At 40.8% G+C, this 21263-nt stretch overlaps 1 protein-coding gene across 4 annotated transcripts in view; it reads left to right on the top strand.

Moving 5' to 3' along the window:
* Positions 1-9009, top strand: part of TGFBR3 (transforming growth factor beta receptor 3) — a 130263-nt gene extending 121254 nt beyond the window's left edge. For all 4 annotated transcript variants that reach the window (XM_074832471.1, XM_074832473.1, XM_074832470.1 and 1 more), the window contains exon 17: positions 5253-9009. In XM_074832471.1, the coding sequence (XP_074688572.1) occupies positions 5253-5371 (119 nt within the window). In that variant the 3' untranslated portion in view covers positions 5372-9009. The remainder of the gene's footprint in view (positions 1-5252) is intronic.
* The last annotated feature ends 12254 nt before the right edge of the window (positions 9010-21263 follow it).

Genomic DNA, 21263 nt, shown 5'->3' with positions numbered 1-21263 from the left:
TTGGGAAAAAAAACCCTCTGTTGGTTTTTTTTCCCCAGTTGGCAGTACAACAACTTTGTATAAGCAGTTTAATACTTCTCAATGCATGAGCTATGTATGAAGCTTGTTTGGAATTGAAGCAAATGTGTAATATTTAAAGTTTGTGATATGTATAAATAGTATAATTCTGCCTCATATAATACTGAAACATTGTGGAAGAAAAGCAAGTGCAGTTTCAATGAGTAAATATGTAAGGTAAGAAGGTAATTTCCAAATAGGTAGTCTTTCTTAACAAAAAATTAAAACAATTGTTAAACTAATATCGTTGGTCCTGCATTTGTGGAAGTTCAATCTCTGTTCATATACAGAACCACCTATAGACATGTGTTGTGTGTCAGTAGCCAAGGAACACTGGGAAGCCAACATGATAAATCCTTCAGCAACAATAGGACTTGGACCAATCCCATTAAAAGAATTACATTAACAAAGTACAGAAGTCATAGTGACCTTGTACAAGCAGTGGAGGGGGCAGCTACTCTGGCTTTGTGTTTGAGAGACGAAAATAAGTGGAGAAAAAGGCCAGACAAAAAAGTAATAAATGAGAAGAAAAGAAAGGAAGGGGACACTGTAACTCATCAGATCAGAGAATCACAGAAATAATAAAAAATATCTAGGAAGTTATCTGGTTCAGATTTTCAAAGGATTGTGAAAGTGAACCTATGCTCCTGTGCACATAATTTTTCTGTGCATAATATCTTGTATCTACACAGCAGAACTTGTATCAGAGTGCAGTGAAGGCTCTGGCAGGGACAGTCTCTTAGAGGACGACTGCTGTGGCAGACAAGATAATCCAGCTACAGTGGAAACATTTTAGAGCTGGCTGCAGACTTTTATTAAAATAAGGAGGAAAAGGAGGAAAAAATTCTAAATTTAATCTACCTAGTGGCTGGTTTTTGCCATTAGAGAATTCATGCATTGCTGAATTGTGTTCTGAAATATCATCTTTTGTTGAAAGTAACACTGGGTTTTTAACACATGATTTACACCAAAGGTTGGAAAATGAGTTCTTTCTAAAACTGTGTTTTGGTGATACTCAGAGCATGGACAAAAGCTACTGCTGTTGGAGAATGGCAACTTGGGATGTGTGAAGTAAGGTATTTTTGTTGCTGTAGTGCTAGATACAATACAGCAAAAGGCTGCCTTTTTGCCAGTAGTAAGGTTTGCCCATACACTCTTATTAGTATGTCTCTACTGGCAGACTCATGCTAGCATAGAGAAAGCTTTACATGAATGAGCTCTTTTGTTCATCCAGATAGTCTATTAACATTAAAACCTAAACAACTGATAGCAGAAAAGAACTACAAAATAAGTAGAATTTCATCTCCAAATACTGAACAAGGATTGTTGTGTTTTTTCACATAGGGTTTTTGCTGATTTCAGTCATGAAAAATTTCTGCCACAGCATCAGAATTGTGCTTTATGATACGCTAAGTTCTCTGAAACAATTCAACGTGGAGTACAGGTGTCCTAAGACACACAGGTAGTAGGGGAAGCTAGGATTATAACAGAGGAGAAATCTTAACTGACTTTTCTGCAAAAGGACTCTGTACTTCTGATCCTGTCTCCAGTTAGTTAAAGGAGGTCAAAGGTGGCTGAAAGCTTTCCACAGCAGTGTTGGTCCTGCCCAGAGAGGACCCAAGAACAAAGGGAAACTAGGAGAGATTTGCCACAATTAACTCAATTTACCTGGGTGTCTTATGAAGAAGCAACAATTTTACAGGATGGATGCATAAACCCTTCAAAGTTTCACTTAAACCCTTTAAAAATTAATTTAATAAATATCTATCTATGTAATATCTGTCTTAAGAGGGATAATTGACTATGTTTAGGAAGGCTCGTGCACAAGTCTGATTAGTTAGGCTGCTAAACTAAGTAAACTGTGTTATACAGAACATCAGTTGCTTCATTCTCTTAAAAAGCGTGCTTTACTTCTTCAGGCAGTGTTGCATGTTGAGAGGATAAAATGTTCCAAAATCTGGGAAGTTAAAAGCGTCCCTCCTCCCCCACTTCTGCCTTTTTTATGGGATCTGATTTAAAATAAACTGACATAGCAACCAATTATATTTGGCAAATGGAGATAGAAAAGCAAACATTCAGACTTCCTGGACAGGGAGTACAACTGGCGGCTTTCCTAAGTGTGAATAATAAAGTGCATGTTGTTGCATTCAGATGGGTAAAAGCTTGTTTACTGTCAATAGAGGAGACATGTCCATTTTGTGCAGTTCTGATTCAGTAACATGAGATACATGAAGCTGTTTACACAAAAAAGACAGATGGGGAATGCCTCTTCAGTGATAGTTTACATTTCTTTACGTCCTTTTCATGAATATTCTTTAAAAAAACTTCGCTACAGATTAGCTAGGTGTTGAGGAAATAAAATGCAGGAAAAATCAGCCAGTCCAGATTTAGTTCCTAGACTGTGTTCATAACATCACTGAGATTTCGATTTTTTTTCCTTGAGGACATGAAGAATTTGTTATCGTTCAACAAGTAATAGTGGTATATCAGAGCTGCTGATCATGCTCTAGAAATGAGATGCTGCAGAGGCAATTGAATTACAGCAGAGGGAAGGGGGCTCCCACCCCAAACTGAAGGGATGGTGCCTCCTAAGACACTTTCCAGAGGAGCCAGGAGGAGTAGAACACGCTGTTGGGCTCCCACAGGGACTCCAACACCGGGCTTGTCACTGTGCCATAAAATAAAAACAACATGTGTTTAGCTTATAAATGAATTTATGGTTAAATGCATACAGATTGTATTGACATGCCGAGGCTGACGCAAAGCTGTGTGTAATCATGTGGTTTGTGAAATGGGTGACAGTGGAGCTGCACAGAGAGCTGGTGGGAGGGTGTGGGGGCCGGGGGCCCCGCGGGGGAGCGAGGCGGCCGCGGCTCCTCTACACGGTCCTGCCGGCTTCTCCTGCTGCTGGGGGTAGCGGTTCGCCGGCTTGTTTTCTGACGTTTGTGTTTGCTTGTTTTGTTTTAATGAAAGGGAGTTTGCTTATCACTGCCTGTGTAAATATATCCTGTAGTACAAAAGGAAGGAAGACATGTACACAAACAACTGGAGGAGAAGGGAGCAAGTCAGGAGGGGAAGACATCCAAACAAGGCTTATGAAAGCTTTTACAGCACGATGACACAGACATTGATTTGATACAGTTTGTTCTGATGGGTTGCAAAGTCGTTTCCAGTGCAAGTTAGAGCTGAAACTCAGTTTGTTTACAGATAACTGGGGGTAGATTCTGACCTGCTGCATGTGAGCAGAAATCCGCTGCTCATGGACAAATGACGTAGTTATTTCTTACACTGGGAAAACCAGAATCAAAATGTGCTCGCAAGAGTAAATGCTGGACTGAGTGCTGAATTCAAGAGCAAGATCCTCACCCTCTTTTTAAACATTTCATTGGCCTCCTGGGTGATGTGGTTTAGTGGTTTAGTTTGTTGTTTTTCTGTCCTGTCCCGTCCCTTCTTTCCTCCCCATTCCTAAACCAGTGGGGTGTAAGGCAAGAGCTGTGCATTGTGGGGCCTTACATGCACTTACAGCTGTGGCTGCAGCGAACGCTAGCAGCAAACCTGCTGGTTTCCATTACAAAGAGCATTTGCAGCCTCTGCTGTGAGAAATCCTCAGACCTCCCTTGTTTGTAGCAGAGCTCTGAATACTGAGCAGCCTGCAGAAGGACATTTTCTGGCCTGAGACACAAAGTGTTAAAGGCGCACTTCCTCCGTGGCCACATTCCCGAGGAGCTCGGGGCTCAGGCAGCTGGGCAGCAGCACAGAGGGCATGGGGATGTGCCAGAGCAGCTCCTGTGGGAGGAAGCTGGCTCGTCCCTGCTCTGTAACCCTCTGGATGCAGGCTGTGCCTCCAGCCTTCAACCTGTCACTGAAGCAGTCACTGGGGAACAGGAGCTATACCAAATCCTGAGCAGAGAAGAAAAATTGGACTCTGCAGACCTGGCCCATAGTGTCAGGTTTCGGATAACCTAGGGCAATGTGAAGCAGATCTGCGTCACTGTAAACTCATGAGGCGGGAGATGTACCAGCCTTTGATTTATTTTTTTTTTTTTCCAGTCGTTCCTGCCCATGCTCCGGCAAAACATTTCCGTCTTGCTCCTTTGCTGGGAAAGCAGTCATGCTGGTGCTGGCTGCCACGGTTAGTCTGCAGCTCGAGCAGCAGCAGTCTGTCCGTGTTAACTGGGCTGAGATCACAGGTTCACATCCGGAGAGATGAGCTCAAGAGAGGGGGCAGCTACAGTGCACATTATACAAACTTAGTCTTGCCATCTGTTTTGAAGAGACTATTTTGTAATATTGCTAAGGTTGCAGATTTGACCACTGTAACAAAAAATGCCACAGTTACTGTTTCCTACGTGGCCTCATTATGATTTTTTTGGGCATTCACATAATGGTGCAATTTTTACTTCCATGCTAGTTGAGAATTAGGTTTTTTTCCATAGGATCTCAGCCACAGGTGCAGAAGAAGTGTGAGGAGAGCAGACAAAAATATAGGTTTTATCAGGAGCCATAAATCTGGCTTTAACTCCCAGTGCTTGGTTTGGTAATGCAAATAACAATGGGCTTTTAATTTGTCAGTAAACAATTAACAAGAAATACTAAGACTTCTTCTCACTACTGGTTATAAGTGCTACACGTACTGTGGTAGCTATAGGGGAACATCCTGCATGTTATATTTGGAGTAAATCAAGTCAAGCTTGCAGGGTAGCCCGTTGTTTTTCTACATGAAGAACACTGACCATGTCTCAGGATATGCGGTATCCGGCTGATTGAAGAACGTTGTCTTCAGCTCCACTTTCAGTAAATATGCTGCTTTATAAAGTGGCATTAAAACTAAAGCCTGATTTTCATTGGCCTTTCTCCATGAAACTGCAAAGCTATAAAGGGGTCTGAGTCATGTAACAGGACCCATTTGAGTGACAGCTGACAACAGAAGATGGACAGTGTCTATCTTGGCAGTTTCCATCAGCTGCTTTTAAAATGCTTGAGAAAACAGCAGTATTATTTTCCCCAGGTGCCAAAATCTGGTAATGTTTTCAACAGCACTTTGTCAGAGGTCTGTCACCCAAGATATTAATTGCATGGAAATACAAACCATCAGAAGAGGAAGACTGGGAAGGAATGGATTATTGTTTTCTATGGCAACTAACATGTTCAATTCCCTTCTCCCGACCCCACTTCTTCTCTCTCCTTTCCCTCAGGGGAGACAGCGGGAAGACAGCAGGTCCCTACATCCCCACCAGCCTCCGAGAACAGCAGTGCAGCGCACAGCATCGGCAGCACGCAGAGCACCCCCTGCTCTAGCAGCAGTGCGACCTAACGCGGGGGAACACCGCTGAGGAGCAGCATAGGAGTGCAGAGGTTCAAAGGACTGTGTGTGGACATCAACTTTCTTAAGTTAAAAGGATTGGTTTAGTTGCTTTTGAAAAAAATGAGGAGGGATTTTTCTACAGAAAAAAAAAAAAAAAGACGACTGATTTTCTTTTGGGGAAGCCACTGTGTGTGTGAGTGTGTATATGGGCACACAATGCATGGATAAACACAGCCTGTTGGATCTTCTATAGCATGTTGTGCTACATGTGACAAAGCTACTAGTTTTACAGTACTGCAACCTGTTCTAGGGGTCTGTGGGCCCGCAATGTGAAATCTATGCCAGTTTGGAAAAATGCTGCTTTGTCTATATGACTTTTTTTCTTTCCCTAAACCTTCTCATTGACACAAGGTATTCATTAAGGGAATTCAACAAGATAAGCAGAACAAAGATAATCTTAGGTCAAAGGATTTCTATTTGTCTAAGCGAGCAAGCCTCAAGGTCAGATCCCTTTGGTTAATAACATTTTATTACTTCAGCTATGTTTAGCCACTTTTGAGTAACCTTTGTTTTGTTAAGCTTAAGCTACAGCATCTCATTTGCTTTCCTGTTGTGTTTGCAGCTTCAGGTTTGTTCCAGGTATTTTTATTTTAATATGCATTGATCTGCTAATTGGAGAAGAGCACAGTCTAACATTCCCTTTCTTGTTCTCTGGGCCAAAGCTCTTTAATAAGAGATTTTTTTACTCTACTATACCAAATACAGGCACACACACAAACATTAAAACAAACAATGTTCTTGTGCACTAACATAGATGTGTGTGTACCTTTAATGGCAATGTCTTTATGCAAATAGATGTATATCTAAGTATACAGAGCCTAACTTACCACTTTAACAATTGGGAAATTAGCTCAGTGTTCCTTCCATACATAAAATATGTAATGCGCATATATATATAAACCAACTGTCTCTTCAGTTTATAATAGGTAGATAGAGGAGATAAAAAAGATTATTTGGTTCTAATCCTTTAGCTAGCCCAAATTCCCTTTGAAATAAGAGATGGTTTTGAGGGCACAAGGAGTGTACAGTAGAGCCTGTTGTTTGTGCAGAATACTGCCTGTCAAAATGAAGCTCTTAAGACAGTTGCGCAGTTGTTTGTGTCAAACTGTTGTATGAACATTGCAATTGGATAGTCCCAAAGTAGTGTTGGAATATGGAAATGGCAGAAAGGTACTTATTGTCACAGTATTTTTTTAGTGTCATTGACATATCTTGACCTTCAAATCGATGCCAAATGAAAAGAAAAAAGACACTTTTCATGTGTAATTGTTTGACTGTTACGTTGCCACTTTGTAATTTTAATGTGTTCTACTGATCCTTCTCCTTTGAGGAAAAATGAGCATTGTTTTCCTCTAAAAATGAGATGAGTAACTTTCATTAATTTTAGTGAAGGTTACCTGTGTTCTGCAAGAGGAGAAGGGAATTCATTACACTAGAGTGATAGTCTGCTCTGAAGTCTGAGCTGGAGATTTCTTTTGCTGATTCTACACTCGTGCCTTGCTGATGCCAGGGTGGTCAAAGTGCAAGATATGCAATAGATGCAAGTGCCCAGGATCAGGTGGAATATTACTCACTTTAAATCAAATCTGTTACTAATCCTGCAAACATTTATGCATATGAGTAACTACACACCTCGTCTTTGCTAGTACAAGCACATGCTCAACTCTACATATTATGGCTATTCTGAGTCCATGCAGATAGTCAGTGTATAGAGTTACACATACAAACAGTGTTTTATGTTACCAGTCCAATGAGTAGTCCTGGTAACATTGACAGGATTGTCAACATAAGCGTAGTTATCCCCATGCGTAAGGGTATGCAGGATTGGCTCTGTTACGAGGTGTCGGGAGGATGAATGTGCTACCTGTGTGGTTGAAAAGAAAGCGCTTTGCCTAACCTTCAGCAGAATGTATTGTATAAGCATATTCTATGTGTAAAGTCTTTAAAGATGTCTTCAAAGAAGACTAGAGTCTTTTAAGTTCAATCATAGCTATATTTTACTACATTAAATTTCTGTATAAAGATATATTTAAATGTTTTAGATAAATGTAAGTTACTCTATAAGAAATGTTTAATTTCAATTACTGTGAAATTTACATATTTTGTAAATTCTTTTCCCTGTTTTAACCCTTTCCTTCCTCAGATATTTTATTAAGTAGTTTCTCATAGGAAGTATTAGATTTGGTTGTTGGGATGGACAGGTTGAAAACTTTTATGTAAAATAGATAATTGTATATTTTTGAACATGCTGCATTATCAATGTTTTTATCAAAAATTTACTCTAATTTTAAAATAATTTACAGATTTATATTACCATTGGATAAACCAAAAATATATAAAGATCAAAGATTCAATTTGTTGACTTGTATTCGAGATACAGTTTAAATTAACTGAACTTGGTGTACTCAGCTATTTAATTCAGGAATTTTAATCGATCTATTGGAGGTTACCAAAACTACATGTAATTACTTAGCAGATAGATAGAACAGCCATTTCTGTTTCAAGAAAGAGAGAAGAACCAAACCCGGGCATTCCCAGTTAATAGCTTTATTACAAAAATGTATAGTACTTTCCAGCAGCTGTTAAGCTGCCTGCAGGTCAGAGTACTGATACACCTATAAGCTCTACTTTTATAGCAACCCTTTGTCTCTACTGCAAGTTTCTGTGTGTGATGTGTCAAGCTCCTGAACGCATAACTGCAAAGCCCCTGGTTCCCACCTCCATCAAACCTCATCTTGCCACGCTGGACTTCACGTGGCAGATAGCAGTGGGGTGTGGAGGCCGGCGAGACACGCCTGTCCCAGCGCAGGGCTTTAAAGCAGGGCTTCAGAGGGACAGACTCAGTGGTAAATTTCAGCACAATGGAATCGACTGCAAAGGAACTTTTTATATAAGAATGAGAGGATTGGGCTTAAAAGGGACACCTTCTGTTTGTAAAAGCTATTAGTAATGTAAACTCTGAAGTTGACTGCTCATTGTGTCATGTGTTGTCTAATCACTAAGTCTAACCTTTTACAGCATTTAGTTTTGGACATTACTATATTCATGTTTCAAGAAGTCAGATCTTTCTCTGTTAGGCTATTTTTGTAGCATTTTCCGTATGGAAATGGATTTTGCAAAATGTCTGTAGATGCTGATGATTGTAACCTTCCCCCTGCCCTTTTCTTACCATTTGTCTCCTGTATGTACCGTTCTTTGTTATGTATATCTACCTCATGCTTCACAAGAAGACTGTACTGTTGGTTGTGCTGACCAGCCCTTCACGTGAGGTGACTGTTCTGCCCTGTTGTTGTGTCATTCATGGGGATGTTCATAGAGTTATCAGATCTTTGCTGCCATGTTCTCACCTTTGAATAAATAAGTACAGTTCTTTAAGATCCAAATGCCAGATGTTTTTTTAAATCTAAGAATGGGAGAAATTTACTTGCTAATACCTGTGGCCAGTCTGAACACCCCATTTGTATTTCATATTATGTTCAGTATTTCAGAGATTTGTGGAAATGCGTAGTTGTACAGTTTTGATAACCACAGTGTCATGTCATCTTAGTCTCTTGTGCATAATAAAGTATATATCAATTTATTAATAACTGGTGCTGTGATTCATTTATTTGAAGTTATACAGAGCCAATAGCAGTAAATCAAGTTCTGTCTCACTTCCGTGTCCTCATGTCTGTAACTTTGGTGGGAATTGTGTGTGTTAAGGCACGATTTGATTTTGTGTGACCACCTCCATTTTCTCCTTTCTGTGTTCTTTTATCCATTGGCTTTTGTTGGCTTCTCAGTATCATGGCTTCTTGCAGAAGCCAGTAGATATATTTAGTTATATGCTGCTGTTCTTCACTCTAATTTGAAGTCCAGAGCTCTGATCCTGTAGACGTTTAGTTGTTGCATGTCAAGACACAGCCTCAGTCCCATCCTGCACAAAGCCTGGCTTGAGCACAGTCAAGCCTCAGGGTCTGCTCCTTGCCCTCTGGCTGAAGCAACAGAGCTCCCTTGGGCTGTTGTACCCTTGACTGCAAGTGCACACTGGAGATACATGAGCAAGGCTGAGATGTGTTTTCATTAATGAAGGGTCTTCCTGTGCTAGAGCAGATAGTTTGGCCATGTATCAGCAGGGCAAGCATTTGGGTGTTTACTATCCTGCTTACTGCTTTGTTTCCTGTATTTCATGTGCAAAATATTTTTATGGACACTCTGGCAGAGCCAGCCTCAGCGGTATTTCCCTGGATTATTCAAAGGTTGTGGTTATTAACTCACAAAAGGGTTCTCTAAGAAAGGGATCTAAAATGTTTAATGATCACTTCTAAATATCAAGATTCCTTCAGTACAGAGAAGGCTGTTATTAGAAGCAATCATAAACTTACATGTTGCCTGTGACTTACAACCCACAGAGGTGTGATACATTTATTGCTTCATAACAGCCATATTTCAGTTTCTGCGTTAAGACAGTTTTTTTCCTTTGGAAATAAGCTCCGTAGAGCTGACACTAAGCATAAAGATATTGGAGCTGTTCTTCACATTTAGGATTTGTATTTTGACTGAAACATGGTGTGAAAGCATGATCGGTGTCTCATATGAGGAATTAATTTTAAAATGCTATTATTAGCCAACAAATTGTGATATATTTGCACGAGACATTAAGAAGTAAGAGTCTTACCATATTACAGAGTAAGTATCAATGTTGTGCTTGTTTGTTTCTGTCAAGCATTTGTGAGCGAAGCAAACATTTTGGAGAGTCAAAAAATACCAAGTGCCAGTTTCAGGAAAAATACAGTCCAGAACTCTTCTAGTTTAAACAGAATTAAATTTACCACGGTGTTCCCTCCAAGACAATATAAAAGAAAAACCAGCCATTATTTTGATAAATTTTCGCAGCTGTCACTTTGTAATTGTAAAGTAGATATTTATGAGGCTGTAGGGTCTGTTTGCAGCTTGGGTTTTGTACTGTGTTCCCAGATCTCCAGCCCTAGACCTGGCCTTGCAAACCTGTGTGCATTTACACTGTTTGAATTCTTTGCATAAGAAAGATCAAATTACATTACCTACCCAAAGAAGGTTACAGCTTAAATTACATTTTTATAGTCTATTCTTCCCTAGAAGCCTTCAGGAACTCACTGCAACATGTCCAGAAGATGGTGTGCACCGAGGTGGCTCCAGACCTGCTGTGCAGCCAGTCTCGCCTGCCTGGCATTTAGTTCTGTGCTGTGCTGTGGTTTCACTCTGTTTAGGAAAAGTATAAAGAGGAGACCATTTACAGATAGTTGAGGAAAAAAAGCAGCACAGAAGTGTTACTCTTGCACTTTTTTAAAATGACAAATTTTTTTCCATCCAATTATTTTGGCATGTATATCTGAAGAATTGGTTAAAAAATATTTGGGTGGAGTCTCTTTTTTGCTCTGCTGTTACTTACTGCTGCTTGTAAACTGCCAGCTCTAGTAAAGAACATACTGTACTACTAACAAAAAATTAAATCAGTATTTTAAAAATCAGAATACTGAGTGTTAAGCAGAGAAGACTGATGATATTTAAAGATGCTTTAAGTCGCTCAGCAAACTCACTCTCTGTTATGTCAGCCATGTAAATTTTTTATGGTATGCCTGCTAAAATCAAAGTGCAATCCCTGTGAGTGACTGTGGTGTTCCCGATTCTCTAAGCATTTAACTTCTAGATTTGCTTTGCAAATAGGGTGAAAGGATCAAAAAGTTCTCAGTCTGTCCTTTAGTGCAAGCAGGCATGCCCCATGGGGTCATAAGAACTTGGGATGTACCGGAAGTCTGCTCTATGCAATATTTTTATTAGTCTGTGATCCTAAAAGTGATCAGTAACATTAGCTGTTAAGAATGGAAAGTAAAATAAACAGGAAGATTTAAGAGGATCATACACGCAGGGCACTTACAGCAGGAATATTTAGGTTTTCACAAAATTTTTGAGTGCCAAAACATGTCATAGAAAATTTAAATAACTGAAAGGAAACCATAAAACAACATGAAGGAAGCAGTTAGAAAGTGTCTGGAAATGGCAGGGTGAAGACTCAAGCCACACTTCAGCCTGAAAGGAGCTGGAGCTGGCGGGCTTCCAGGGCTGCCACGCACCGGCTGCAGAGGCAACCTGCCCCCCGCCTGCGGAGGGCCTCTGGGGTGGGACGTGACCTGTCACCAGGAACTCACGCTTAGAAAGTGCTGGGCATCAGCAAACCGAGCAGGATTGTTATTGACGAGGCTTGCGATAACAACTTTGGGGTATGTCTATCCTTGTGATACACCCTTTATTAACAGACAAGGTTTTTCTGTAAGCTAAGCAGCGCTCTCCAGCTTTTGCTTCCAGAAGAAGGGCTGTAAAATACAAAAGGCTCCAATTAGGAGTCACTAAGCCAAATGGCAAATCACAGTGCTCACGCTTGGGACGGTCAGATGGCACATGTTCGCATTGCAAGAACAGTAAAATGCTAGTGCTGCCTTCTGGGGAACTCCACTGCTAAAAAACATGCTCAGGGGTTCAAAATAAAAATATCTGTCATGAATGAGAGCAAATTTCTGCCCTTCCCTGTCCAGCTAATGCAGGAGCAGGGGGGGCAGGCGCACAGAGGGGTGGCCCCACCATGGGTCGAGGTGAGAGCTGTGGCTTCTCAGGCAGGCTCAAAATGGCAGTGTGGGCCTTGGCGCCATCTCAAGCGGGTTTTGTGGTGAAGCTCAGACAAAGTGAGAGGGGAGGCAGCTGCCAGCACGGGGATGCTGGCGGGGCAGCTGAGGGGTGCATGGCAGCATTTGGTAATGACTCCTCAGGGAAAGCGAGTGTTCAGGTGTAGATTTGAGAGGACAGCCATGACAGTCTGTGTATGCTCGGTGGGCATGTGTGAGGTGAAACACAGAGCTGTTGTGAACCTTTTTTGACAAAATTAAATAACGCTGTTGCTGAAAGATGCACGTGGGTTTTGATGGGGAGGGAGGGTGACCCACATTTTTAGCCCAATAGTTCAATTGCCATCTAACTGAACTGCCATGTGGGGAGCAATGAGGGCCCCTGTGCCCTCTGGGACAATAGATGGCTCTGTAAAGTGTCTCTGCGTGCAGATGGCACCTGCATGGTCTGGGGCTCTGGTCACAAAACAGACCTGCCCTCACTCTTTTGTTTTACATGGAAAGAGACCCAAAACTGGCAGTGCCCTCAGTCTGATGATGCAGGGAGATGATGTTGGTAATTAAGGATGGAAAAAGGAAGGAATCCGTGATGAGGTTATTGTCAAGTTGTTTGACAGAGAAAGTTGGATCAATGCTGTGATTGCAAGTATTGGAGCATGAGAAGCAGAGTATGCTGGTTTTGTCCGGGGAGGGTTGAAGGATGATTACACTGGAAAGTGTGCGCCCCGCTGACACACTTGTACCATTACAAAGCCAGAGTAAGTACACCCATGTTTTTACTGGCAATGCTTAGTTAATTTTTCTGTGACTTTCCTTAAATGTGTGTCCCTGAAGTGAGTCATATTTTACAAGATGTTAGACAACAAGTGTCTGTCATAAACCAAGAGGCTTTTGCTGGGCTGGCTGCCTGGCTCTTCTCCTGTCCCCATGGGCTATGAACATACAGGGTGATCTGCTCTGTGGACAAGGAGTGATTTCTCCTCTTTGGGTTGTGCCCATCACCTGCATCATGGCGTAACCTGCCGAGGAGGCCACAGTAATACCGTGAACTTCAGAATTCTGGCTCTGGCAAGGCATTATGTATGGTTGATTTGTTTTCTGGTTTAATGGTAGGAGTAAGGTTATGCCAAGTTGATTCCAGAAGATTTCTCTATTGCTTGCTTTTGTAAAGTTTCATATATGGCATGGCTCTTTCATTCAGAAGTAAAAAATGAAAAGCTTAAATAAAAATTTACATCATAGGCTAAGTATATAAGATGTTGAAAGTCAGACCTCATACTTCTACAGTGCGTACTTCTTAGTCAATATCTGGTTAAACAACTGTGAACCAAGAACAAATTTGCTATTCTCTCTCTTAGAAATTGTAAGAAATCTTAATTACTGCATTTATTTGAGTAATGACAAATAGTATGGTTACATGGACCCCAGCTACATTTTTATAGCTTTCCTGTGCTTTTATTGAGCAAAGACAAAACTGTGATACCAAAAAGCTCAGTAGTCATGCATTTATGTTTTCAAATATAAATGCACACGTATGTACAAACATACATTGTTCCATCTAGTAGTGGGAGAACTCAAGAAGGGAAAGTGCCAATATGTATGTTAGAGGACAAATGCACATGGACATGAATAGTGCAGAAAGCATCTAGAGTATGCAAGCCAGTGCTCCTGTGAGCAAGCGTTTTACATCTGGAAGATATGACTCAATTGTGTTCTCTTTCAAAATCTTAAAGATCTGGATTCTCTTTGCTTAGTTCAGGCAGTTAGGGGAGCCATCAGCCTGTGCTTCCTATATGGTCGCTGAAGGCAGGCAGTTCCTGAGGCTCAGTACATCTTGCCTGTCTCCTGTATGGGCACTGGGGACATGCTAGAGTAATTCAGTACCTAACTGAGCACCTGCAGTTGTCTGGGATGAATCTGGATGTCCATCTTCTCTAGATGGTGTTGCTCAGGCTGGGGAGCAGTTCTTACAAAAATCATGTAGTTGAATGGGAATGAACTCATAAATTCTCAGACCTTATGTGTGCTGGTGGTGCCAGCGTAGAAATACAATAATGTAAATTTATATTGAAACAATCAATGAAGATAACAGGTACATGGAAGGAGGCTAGAGGAGATCAGGGTCACTGCCGTGCAGGTATGCAGCTTCTGTCCCTAGGTGGGATAACTCAAGTGTTGCCTCCTGCTTACAAAACTTTTAAGAAGATTTTCCACAGCACTGAAAGAAACCAATGTGTGTGAAACTGGAAGCACTTGCCAGCATCCAGGCCCAGTGCCACATTTGGAAAAAGAATGAGTTTGTTGTTATTCAGAGTCCATATTTCATTTTTAGAGCACACTAAGGGCTAGATTCTCAGCTGGTATAAACCTGCTCCTTTGACTACAGTCAAATTCTGTCTGTTTACACCACCAGAGCATCTCTCAAGTGTATAAGCTGTTCTTTAGTACTGAGTAACAGAAATATAATCTGACACGCAGCCAGTTTGAACAGCTGCCAGTGTACATCAGATCCAAAGATGATTCCTTGAACCCTAGCTCTTCCCTCCTTCTTTAGACTTTTATTGAAAACAGGACCTATTCCCTAGTCTCTCAAGTCATACTTGCAACTTTAGTTCGGCACACTACCCACTTTCTCCTAACATCTGAATTTTCCTCCACAGCTGTAAAGCCTTTTTCCTCAACTCTAATTAGCATTAAAAGCTCTTATTTTCAACTGAAGTTCTGAGAACTGTGGTGCTGGTTGTCCTGTTTGCATTTAAGTCAAGAAGGCTCACATTTCAGATCAGCCAGTGCAAAATGCTGTACTCATTTTTTTTAAATGTATGTGTTCTGAGCAGGTTATGCAAGGTAGCAATGCACTAGACTGATTCTGGCTTCAATGAATTGTGTAGATTTTACTATAAAAACCTCCAAAGAAGGTTGAAGCAGGTGTTCTGGGCAACACACATACAAACATATGAATAATGTGTTAATTAGTCACAGAGATACTCTACAGCAAAGCCCACAGGCTCTAGCTGACACTGCAAAACCCTTGGTGGTTCTGTACCTGATTACAGCACACAGAGGATTGAAGGACACTTGAGATCTCTTCACTCCTGGAGTGGTTGTGGGCTTGCCCAGACAAGTACACCATGATGTATTTGACAAGTTGTCTTTCTGGGGCAATGTCACTCTTGTAAATGAAGAGAAATGCTGCTGATGTGCAGAGCACTGAGCTGTGTTTCCCAGGTGCTGTCACTTCCGAACTTGTAAAGACAAACAGCTTCCAGGCTGCTGATGGGCTCGCTCCTGACAAGGGTGACAGCCATCAATGGGCCACTACTGCTCTTGCGCCTCTTTTCTAAGCAACACTTGGTTAGGCTTCCAAGGAAAATGCTAGCATTAGTCATATGTGAATCAGCTGAACTATCCCACCCATTATAAACCCTATTCACATTGCCTGTTTCCAGATGTTTTTAACTGGCAGCTACTTTAAAGTACGTCCATGCTCTGGCCAGGATGGGGCTTCTTAGTACTGCATGTGATGAAGCCCCCTTACCAGTGAGTCTTAAAAACTCCAACTTCTCAGGAGGGTTACTTACTCTTTTTCTCTTGAGCTCATTGCCATTCCTGCATTGAGTGCTGTCCATTCACACTTCTGTGAATGCTTTTTGGACAAAGCAAGCACATCCCTAGATTGACATTTTTGCCTTTGTCTTCTGGAAGTGAGTTTGAAAGCTAGGTGACCTCACTGGAGACAAAGAAGTAGCATATGATGTTTGAGCTCTTCAGTATTAAAGATTTCTAGAAAACAGTCTGCAAACAATATAAAGGCTGCAACTTGCCTTCAGGACTCATCAAATGCCTTGGAATAGCAACCAGAATAGTAAAATCACACACTGCTCTTAGACAAGTAGTAGGTAGGGGAAAAAAAAGCTATATGAGCTAAGTATGTCGGCTGTGTTGGACTCTTTGGGGAAGATTTTAAGTCTGTGGAAAGAAATTACTGTCCAGTTCTGTAAACAAAGACACGTGAAGCTGTTGCACAGTGCTAAAATAATTTTTAACTAATTATAGTTGTTCCTTTATCAGTCATCAGAGTTAAGGAAACCACTCTTCAGGTATCATGCACTATGCTTTCAACATACTCTGTAATTCATTGTCCAGGACTAAGATATTGCAGGGATGTTCTGTGAACTGCTTGTCTTTCCTAGGACTGACTGCCATAGAAGAACACATGACCGCTGATAAAAGACTTATACAATACATGATTCAAACTGAGACTTGACTAAGTCTTTCATGGGAAATCTTGCATTTTCTCCAAAACTTTGATTTATTTTCCTGAAGGCTTCTAGTGCTAAAATTAAGCCTATTTTAAACTGCTTTACTGAATTATGTCACACAACTTTATGCCTCTGGCTGTGAACTCGGACACCTATGGGCAGCCAGTTGAGGAAATTTCACACCTTTGTTTTATTCTTCTAAAGTACTTGATAACTTCCTGTGAATGTCATCGGGATAGTAAAAACAGCTCATGGAAGGGTTGCCCATTTCTTTCTTCTTGAGGAAGATCGGTTGATCAAAGCTAGCATATAAATCTTGCAAAAACGTCAGGTTTTACTCTCCATAACACAGTAATAAGAACCTTTCACTGGTGATGCTAATTAAGAAAAACATTTCTCCACAGCAGTGGGATTTTTTGACATTCCTATCAGGCCAATGCAAATAAACAAATGCCAGAGAGCTGAAACCATATTGCCTACTAGTATGTCAGTAGTATCTAATACTGCAGGTCTGTTTTCCAATCAAGGCACATGGTTTTTTTGTGTATAAATTGTTGGAGTCCTAGTGGGAATTTCCCATGTAAATCTCTCTCCTGCAGATCAGTTGAACAATTGGCTCTTTACTGTTCATCTCTGTTTATGTATCTTCCTCCTTTCACAGGTTGAGTTCATTTTTCAATAAAAGCAGTTTGTGCTTATTTCCTTTATTTTTAAATCCTGATAGTGACAAATAGGTCTTAGCAGCCTATTTCTGGTTAGTTTTTGTTATTTCTGCATACTTCAGGTACTGCAATACAGTGGAATTGCATTTAGAATAAAAGGTTCACACATTGTAAATTAGACACAGAAAATATCTATTTAGGCCACCTTGCCTGCATGTTTGAGACATCTGGAGGTTTGATGTGGATTTTATAGCAGCGAATTAGGGCTGATTTCTGTGACACAACTTCTGATTATTACCTGAGTCAGGTTTAGACACAGGAAACAGGAAACTCAGAGCAGATCTTGATAGGTCTAAATCCAGGGGATTGGGGATGTATTATTATATTGTTTGAGATTTATACAATCTACTTTAAGCCCTTTGGGGGCCACTCTTATCTGCTCTGTTTCATTTAGGCATCAGTTCTGAAGAATGACGTTCCCTGGCCAAAATGCCATTCAAGAAAGATAACCTTGTATTTCCTATGCAGCAATGTAAACCACTCTGTGGGGCACAGCACAGTGGAGAACCCAGCTCTGCCAGTAACCCTGCCAAGGCATTTAACTTTTCTCTGCTTCACTTTTCTTTCACATGAGGCTTTCACATCCCCTTTAGCACATTAAAGATGATGCACATCTGAGAGCTGACATTCTGGGGGAACGCCTCTGTTCTACTTTAACTAACTTCAGCAATCTGCAGTAAAATGTGAAAGGTTAAAAGACTTTGCTGTGTTTTCTAACATTTCTTGCTGAAAGGCACATTTTGCCAGGTGCAAAAAAAAAGTATTCTTTCACTATATTTTTAAAGCATTACATCAGGAAAATTTCCCTAACATTTTAAAGTATGGATTTCTTGTTTCTATTGTTAATTTGTTTTCCCCATGCTATCTGCAAAGGTAAAACAGTGGAATACTCAGTACTGTTTCCTACTGCAAATAACACCAGGAGTTAGAAATAAATGAGGCAATTTTATCACTAACAACAGGCATGTCCGTGAAGAAGTGGAACTCAGGAGGTGTTATTTTATAGGCACAGTCCCTTCATTAACAAAGCTGACTTTTTAAAAATCCTGTTCACTTGTAATCCACACTAAAGGATAGTATGTAGGGTGTAAGAGGCTGTTCTTCCTCTTTTCTGCTCCATGTTATCATCTGGTCTGTTTACAGCATGGTGCATCTGTCACAACATGCAGAATTTGTAGACGAGTGAATCTGCATGAGTGTTAAATGTCAGGCTGCAAACTAAACACTCCCAGGAATGGGAGTCATCATGGAGGGATTCATGTGGTGAGGCAATATTGTTGTCCAGGGTAAACTTGAAACAACCATGTTTTGTTGACTCCGTATTTCAAAACTAATTGCATGTTCTGAGATTACTTTGGCTCTGAGTGATGAATGCCATGCTCATTATTTAATAAGCTTTTCACTCTTGTGTAGAGGAATGTTCTGTAAATGATGGATGTAGAAAATATCCCAGCTTAATGGAGTTGATTTGTAGGTCAAGAGAATTTTGTAGGTCAAGAGAATTAATCTAATAATCATTACAGGTGATTAAAGGATGCTGAAATACACTGGATCCTACCCCTTCACTGTGCCTAGTTTATTTTAAAATTTCTCATGATGAAAGGATGAATGTTGTATCACAGCCAGGTGAATCACAGCATCCAACGAGACATTCAGCACAAAGTATCCTCCTATTTAGAGACCGGTGTGACCACAGCTGGTGCCTCTGGTGTGGCTGAGGGTCAGAACCGCTCTTCCCAGCTCCCAGGCTGAGGCTGACCACCAGGTTGGGGGCTGGGATACCTCAGTCTGATCCTAACCTCTGTTTGCTCTGTAATTTGGACAGTTTTCCTTTTTTGTACCACTGTTTTCATTGCCCAAACTTTGTCTGCAGGAAGTCTGAATGTTTGGCAGCAAAATCTGCCTTTCTCTTTGTGGGGCTTTGCACTGCGAGGGTCTTGTCTTGCTAGGAATGGGGGGTATCTTGACCCCTCAGAATGTGTTGGACTCCTGCCCACCATCTCTTGCTGCTATAACAGGCTGGAGCGTCCTGCAGCAACCGTATTGCTCATGGCTCTGGGACATCTTCCTCCATCTCTAGCAAGACAAATCCAGCCCACAGAAAAGGCTCCTTCCATAGAATGTCTTCTCCATTTTGAATTCTTCCCACTGTGCTTCTCAGACTGGAAAGCAAGCACATTCAAATAAACAAGAGTACTTAATAGTGAAAAAGCCATGGGCAATAGTTTTACTGGGGGGGGGTGTGTTTTATCCATGATGATTTCTCTGAAATCAGGATGAGAAATTGGAAGAAGTGGCAAGGAGCAGCTCAAACTGTTTTGGAGATTTCTTGGAAACACAGATTGCTTTTTGAGACATTTATTTTGTGTGATCTGATTAGTGTATGCTGGGTGAGTTATGGAGGTGACTCACTCGTTGCTTGGGTGCAGGGGGTGAAAGAGAAACAAGAGCAGTTGGCTGTATCCTTGCAGAAAGCTTTGACTTTTCTTTAGTAAACTCTCTGAGGGATTCCCGTTCTAACTGTCAGAGAAATCTTCTCATTGTATTCTCAGCCTAATGATGATTTTACTTGCAAAGGAAGACATTTTCCCATCTGTGCAGCCAGCTTGGAATAAGGGCTACACAGGAGATGAGTAAATAGCAAAGGAAGGAGAGGTGGAGGGCAAAAGGAAGATTAATTAAAATCAGAACTATATTGCAATATCAGAGCTACATATTGCAATTTATGGTTGTTCGGGGTTGTATAAGTACTTTCCTACAATTGTTTTTACTGCAGTGTAGTAATCCAGATATTAACCTAACAGAAATCCATTTAGTCAGTTAAATCAATAGGCACAAGAGTATGGTTCATGGTTTTTTTACTCCAGTTAACTCTCCCATACAGAGTATGCACTAACATTCATGTTTCTACTAGAGTATCTGTTTACACAGAATATTACGTTCTGAAATCTTACTTTAATTTTTGACCATGACAGTAAGAACTTATTGCCCACAAAAATCTGCCAGGCACGGCAACCTGTACGTGGAGATAGGACTCTCTCCAGAGAGGAGACCACTTCATTTGAATGGTGACTTGAGTGGAATAGGATTACATGAAATCATTCTAATGCTTCTGCTTTCTCATTAGGTCAGTTCATTGAATTGTCTTGAGGTTTTAGTGACAAAAGTAGTGTTTTGTTTTCAAGTGACTTAAATGAGATTTCTCCTAGGTGCCTTCTGTTGCTATTACAGCTAGCACAACTGAGCATAGCTTATTTCCCCAGCTCAGTGGGAAGGTTTTTTAAATGAACATCAGTGGGTCAACTGGCTACACCTGCCTCCCGGCTCCCAGGTGTGTGGGTTGGGTGTCCTAGGAGGGGCTGTTTCCTGGGGACTGTTTCCTGGTACAGGATGTAGGAGGAAGGAATTGACCACCTTTGATGTTAGAGCCTGCTCTAAGCTTGTCAGGCAAAGGTAAGGCAGATTAAAAAAATTAATGTGCTGGATTTTTATTTTTGATACAAGGCCTTTGAACATAAAATTGCAGAGGTATAATGCATATGAACCCTACAGTCATTTTGCACGTAAGAGTAAAGCTATATCCAATAGTAGGGGGGAAAAAAAGAGCCCCCGAACTGTCTTTATTTGAGTTTTGTTAGAAATAATGTATCGAGGCTAATTTGAAAAGCTGTGTGGACAGATCTTGTGGATGATGAAATGGAGAAATTGCTTTAGCTAACATATGGAAAATATTTACAGATCTTACACAATGGTGATATATAAGAGTAAACAGAATGTCAGATAAGCACTGCATTCCTTTATTTTCACTTAAGACTCAGGAAAAAATATATGCCTCTGCTAGCAGTGAGAGAGGAATAGCTCGCTGTTGGAGGGCAAACTGATCTGGGGAAAAATGTGCATGTTAAGCAAAGTGAAATATCAGTTTTAAAATCCTTAATAAATTCACATGTCAGAGTATCTCCTCTGAAGTCAGTGCAAAAATTAATTTTTGTGGAGTAGGAGCTCAATTTTGGTTATGGCTCAATTTTCTGTCTGCTTCCATCTAACTTGCAATTAAAAAAGAAAACATCACAATGATGACTTTCATCCTGCTCATGGTGGTAGGGGTGGGGTAGGGGTGTCTGTACAGGCTGAGGAGGGAAACAAGTTAAGCCCCTAGGGCAAGTTGAGGCTACTCTTCCTTTCCTTGGCCACCAAGGTAATACCAAAGGATTTCTCA

Source organism: Strix aluco, chromosome 8 (assembly GCF_031877795.1).
Source record: "Strix aluco isolate bStrAlu1 chromosome 8, bStrAlu1.hap1, whole genome shotgun sequence".
In the NCBI taxonomy this organism is placed as follows: Eukaryota; Metazoa; Chordata; class Aves; order Strigiformes; family Strigidae; genus Strix; species Strix aluco.
Note: the sequence above shows the minus strand (reverse complement) of the source record. Positions and strands in the feature narration are given on the sequence as shown.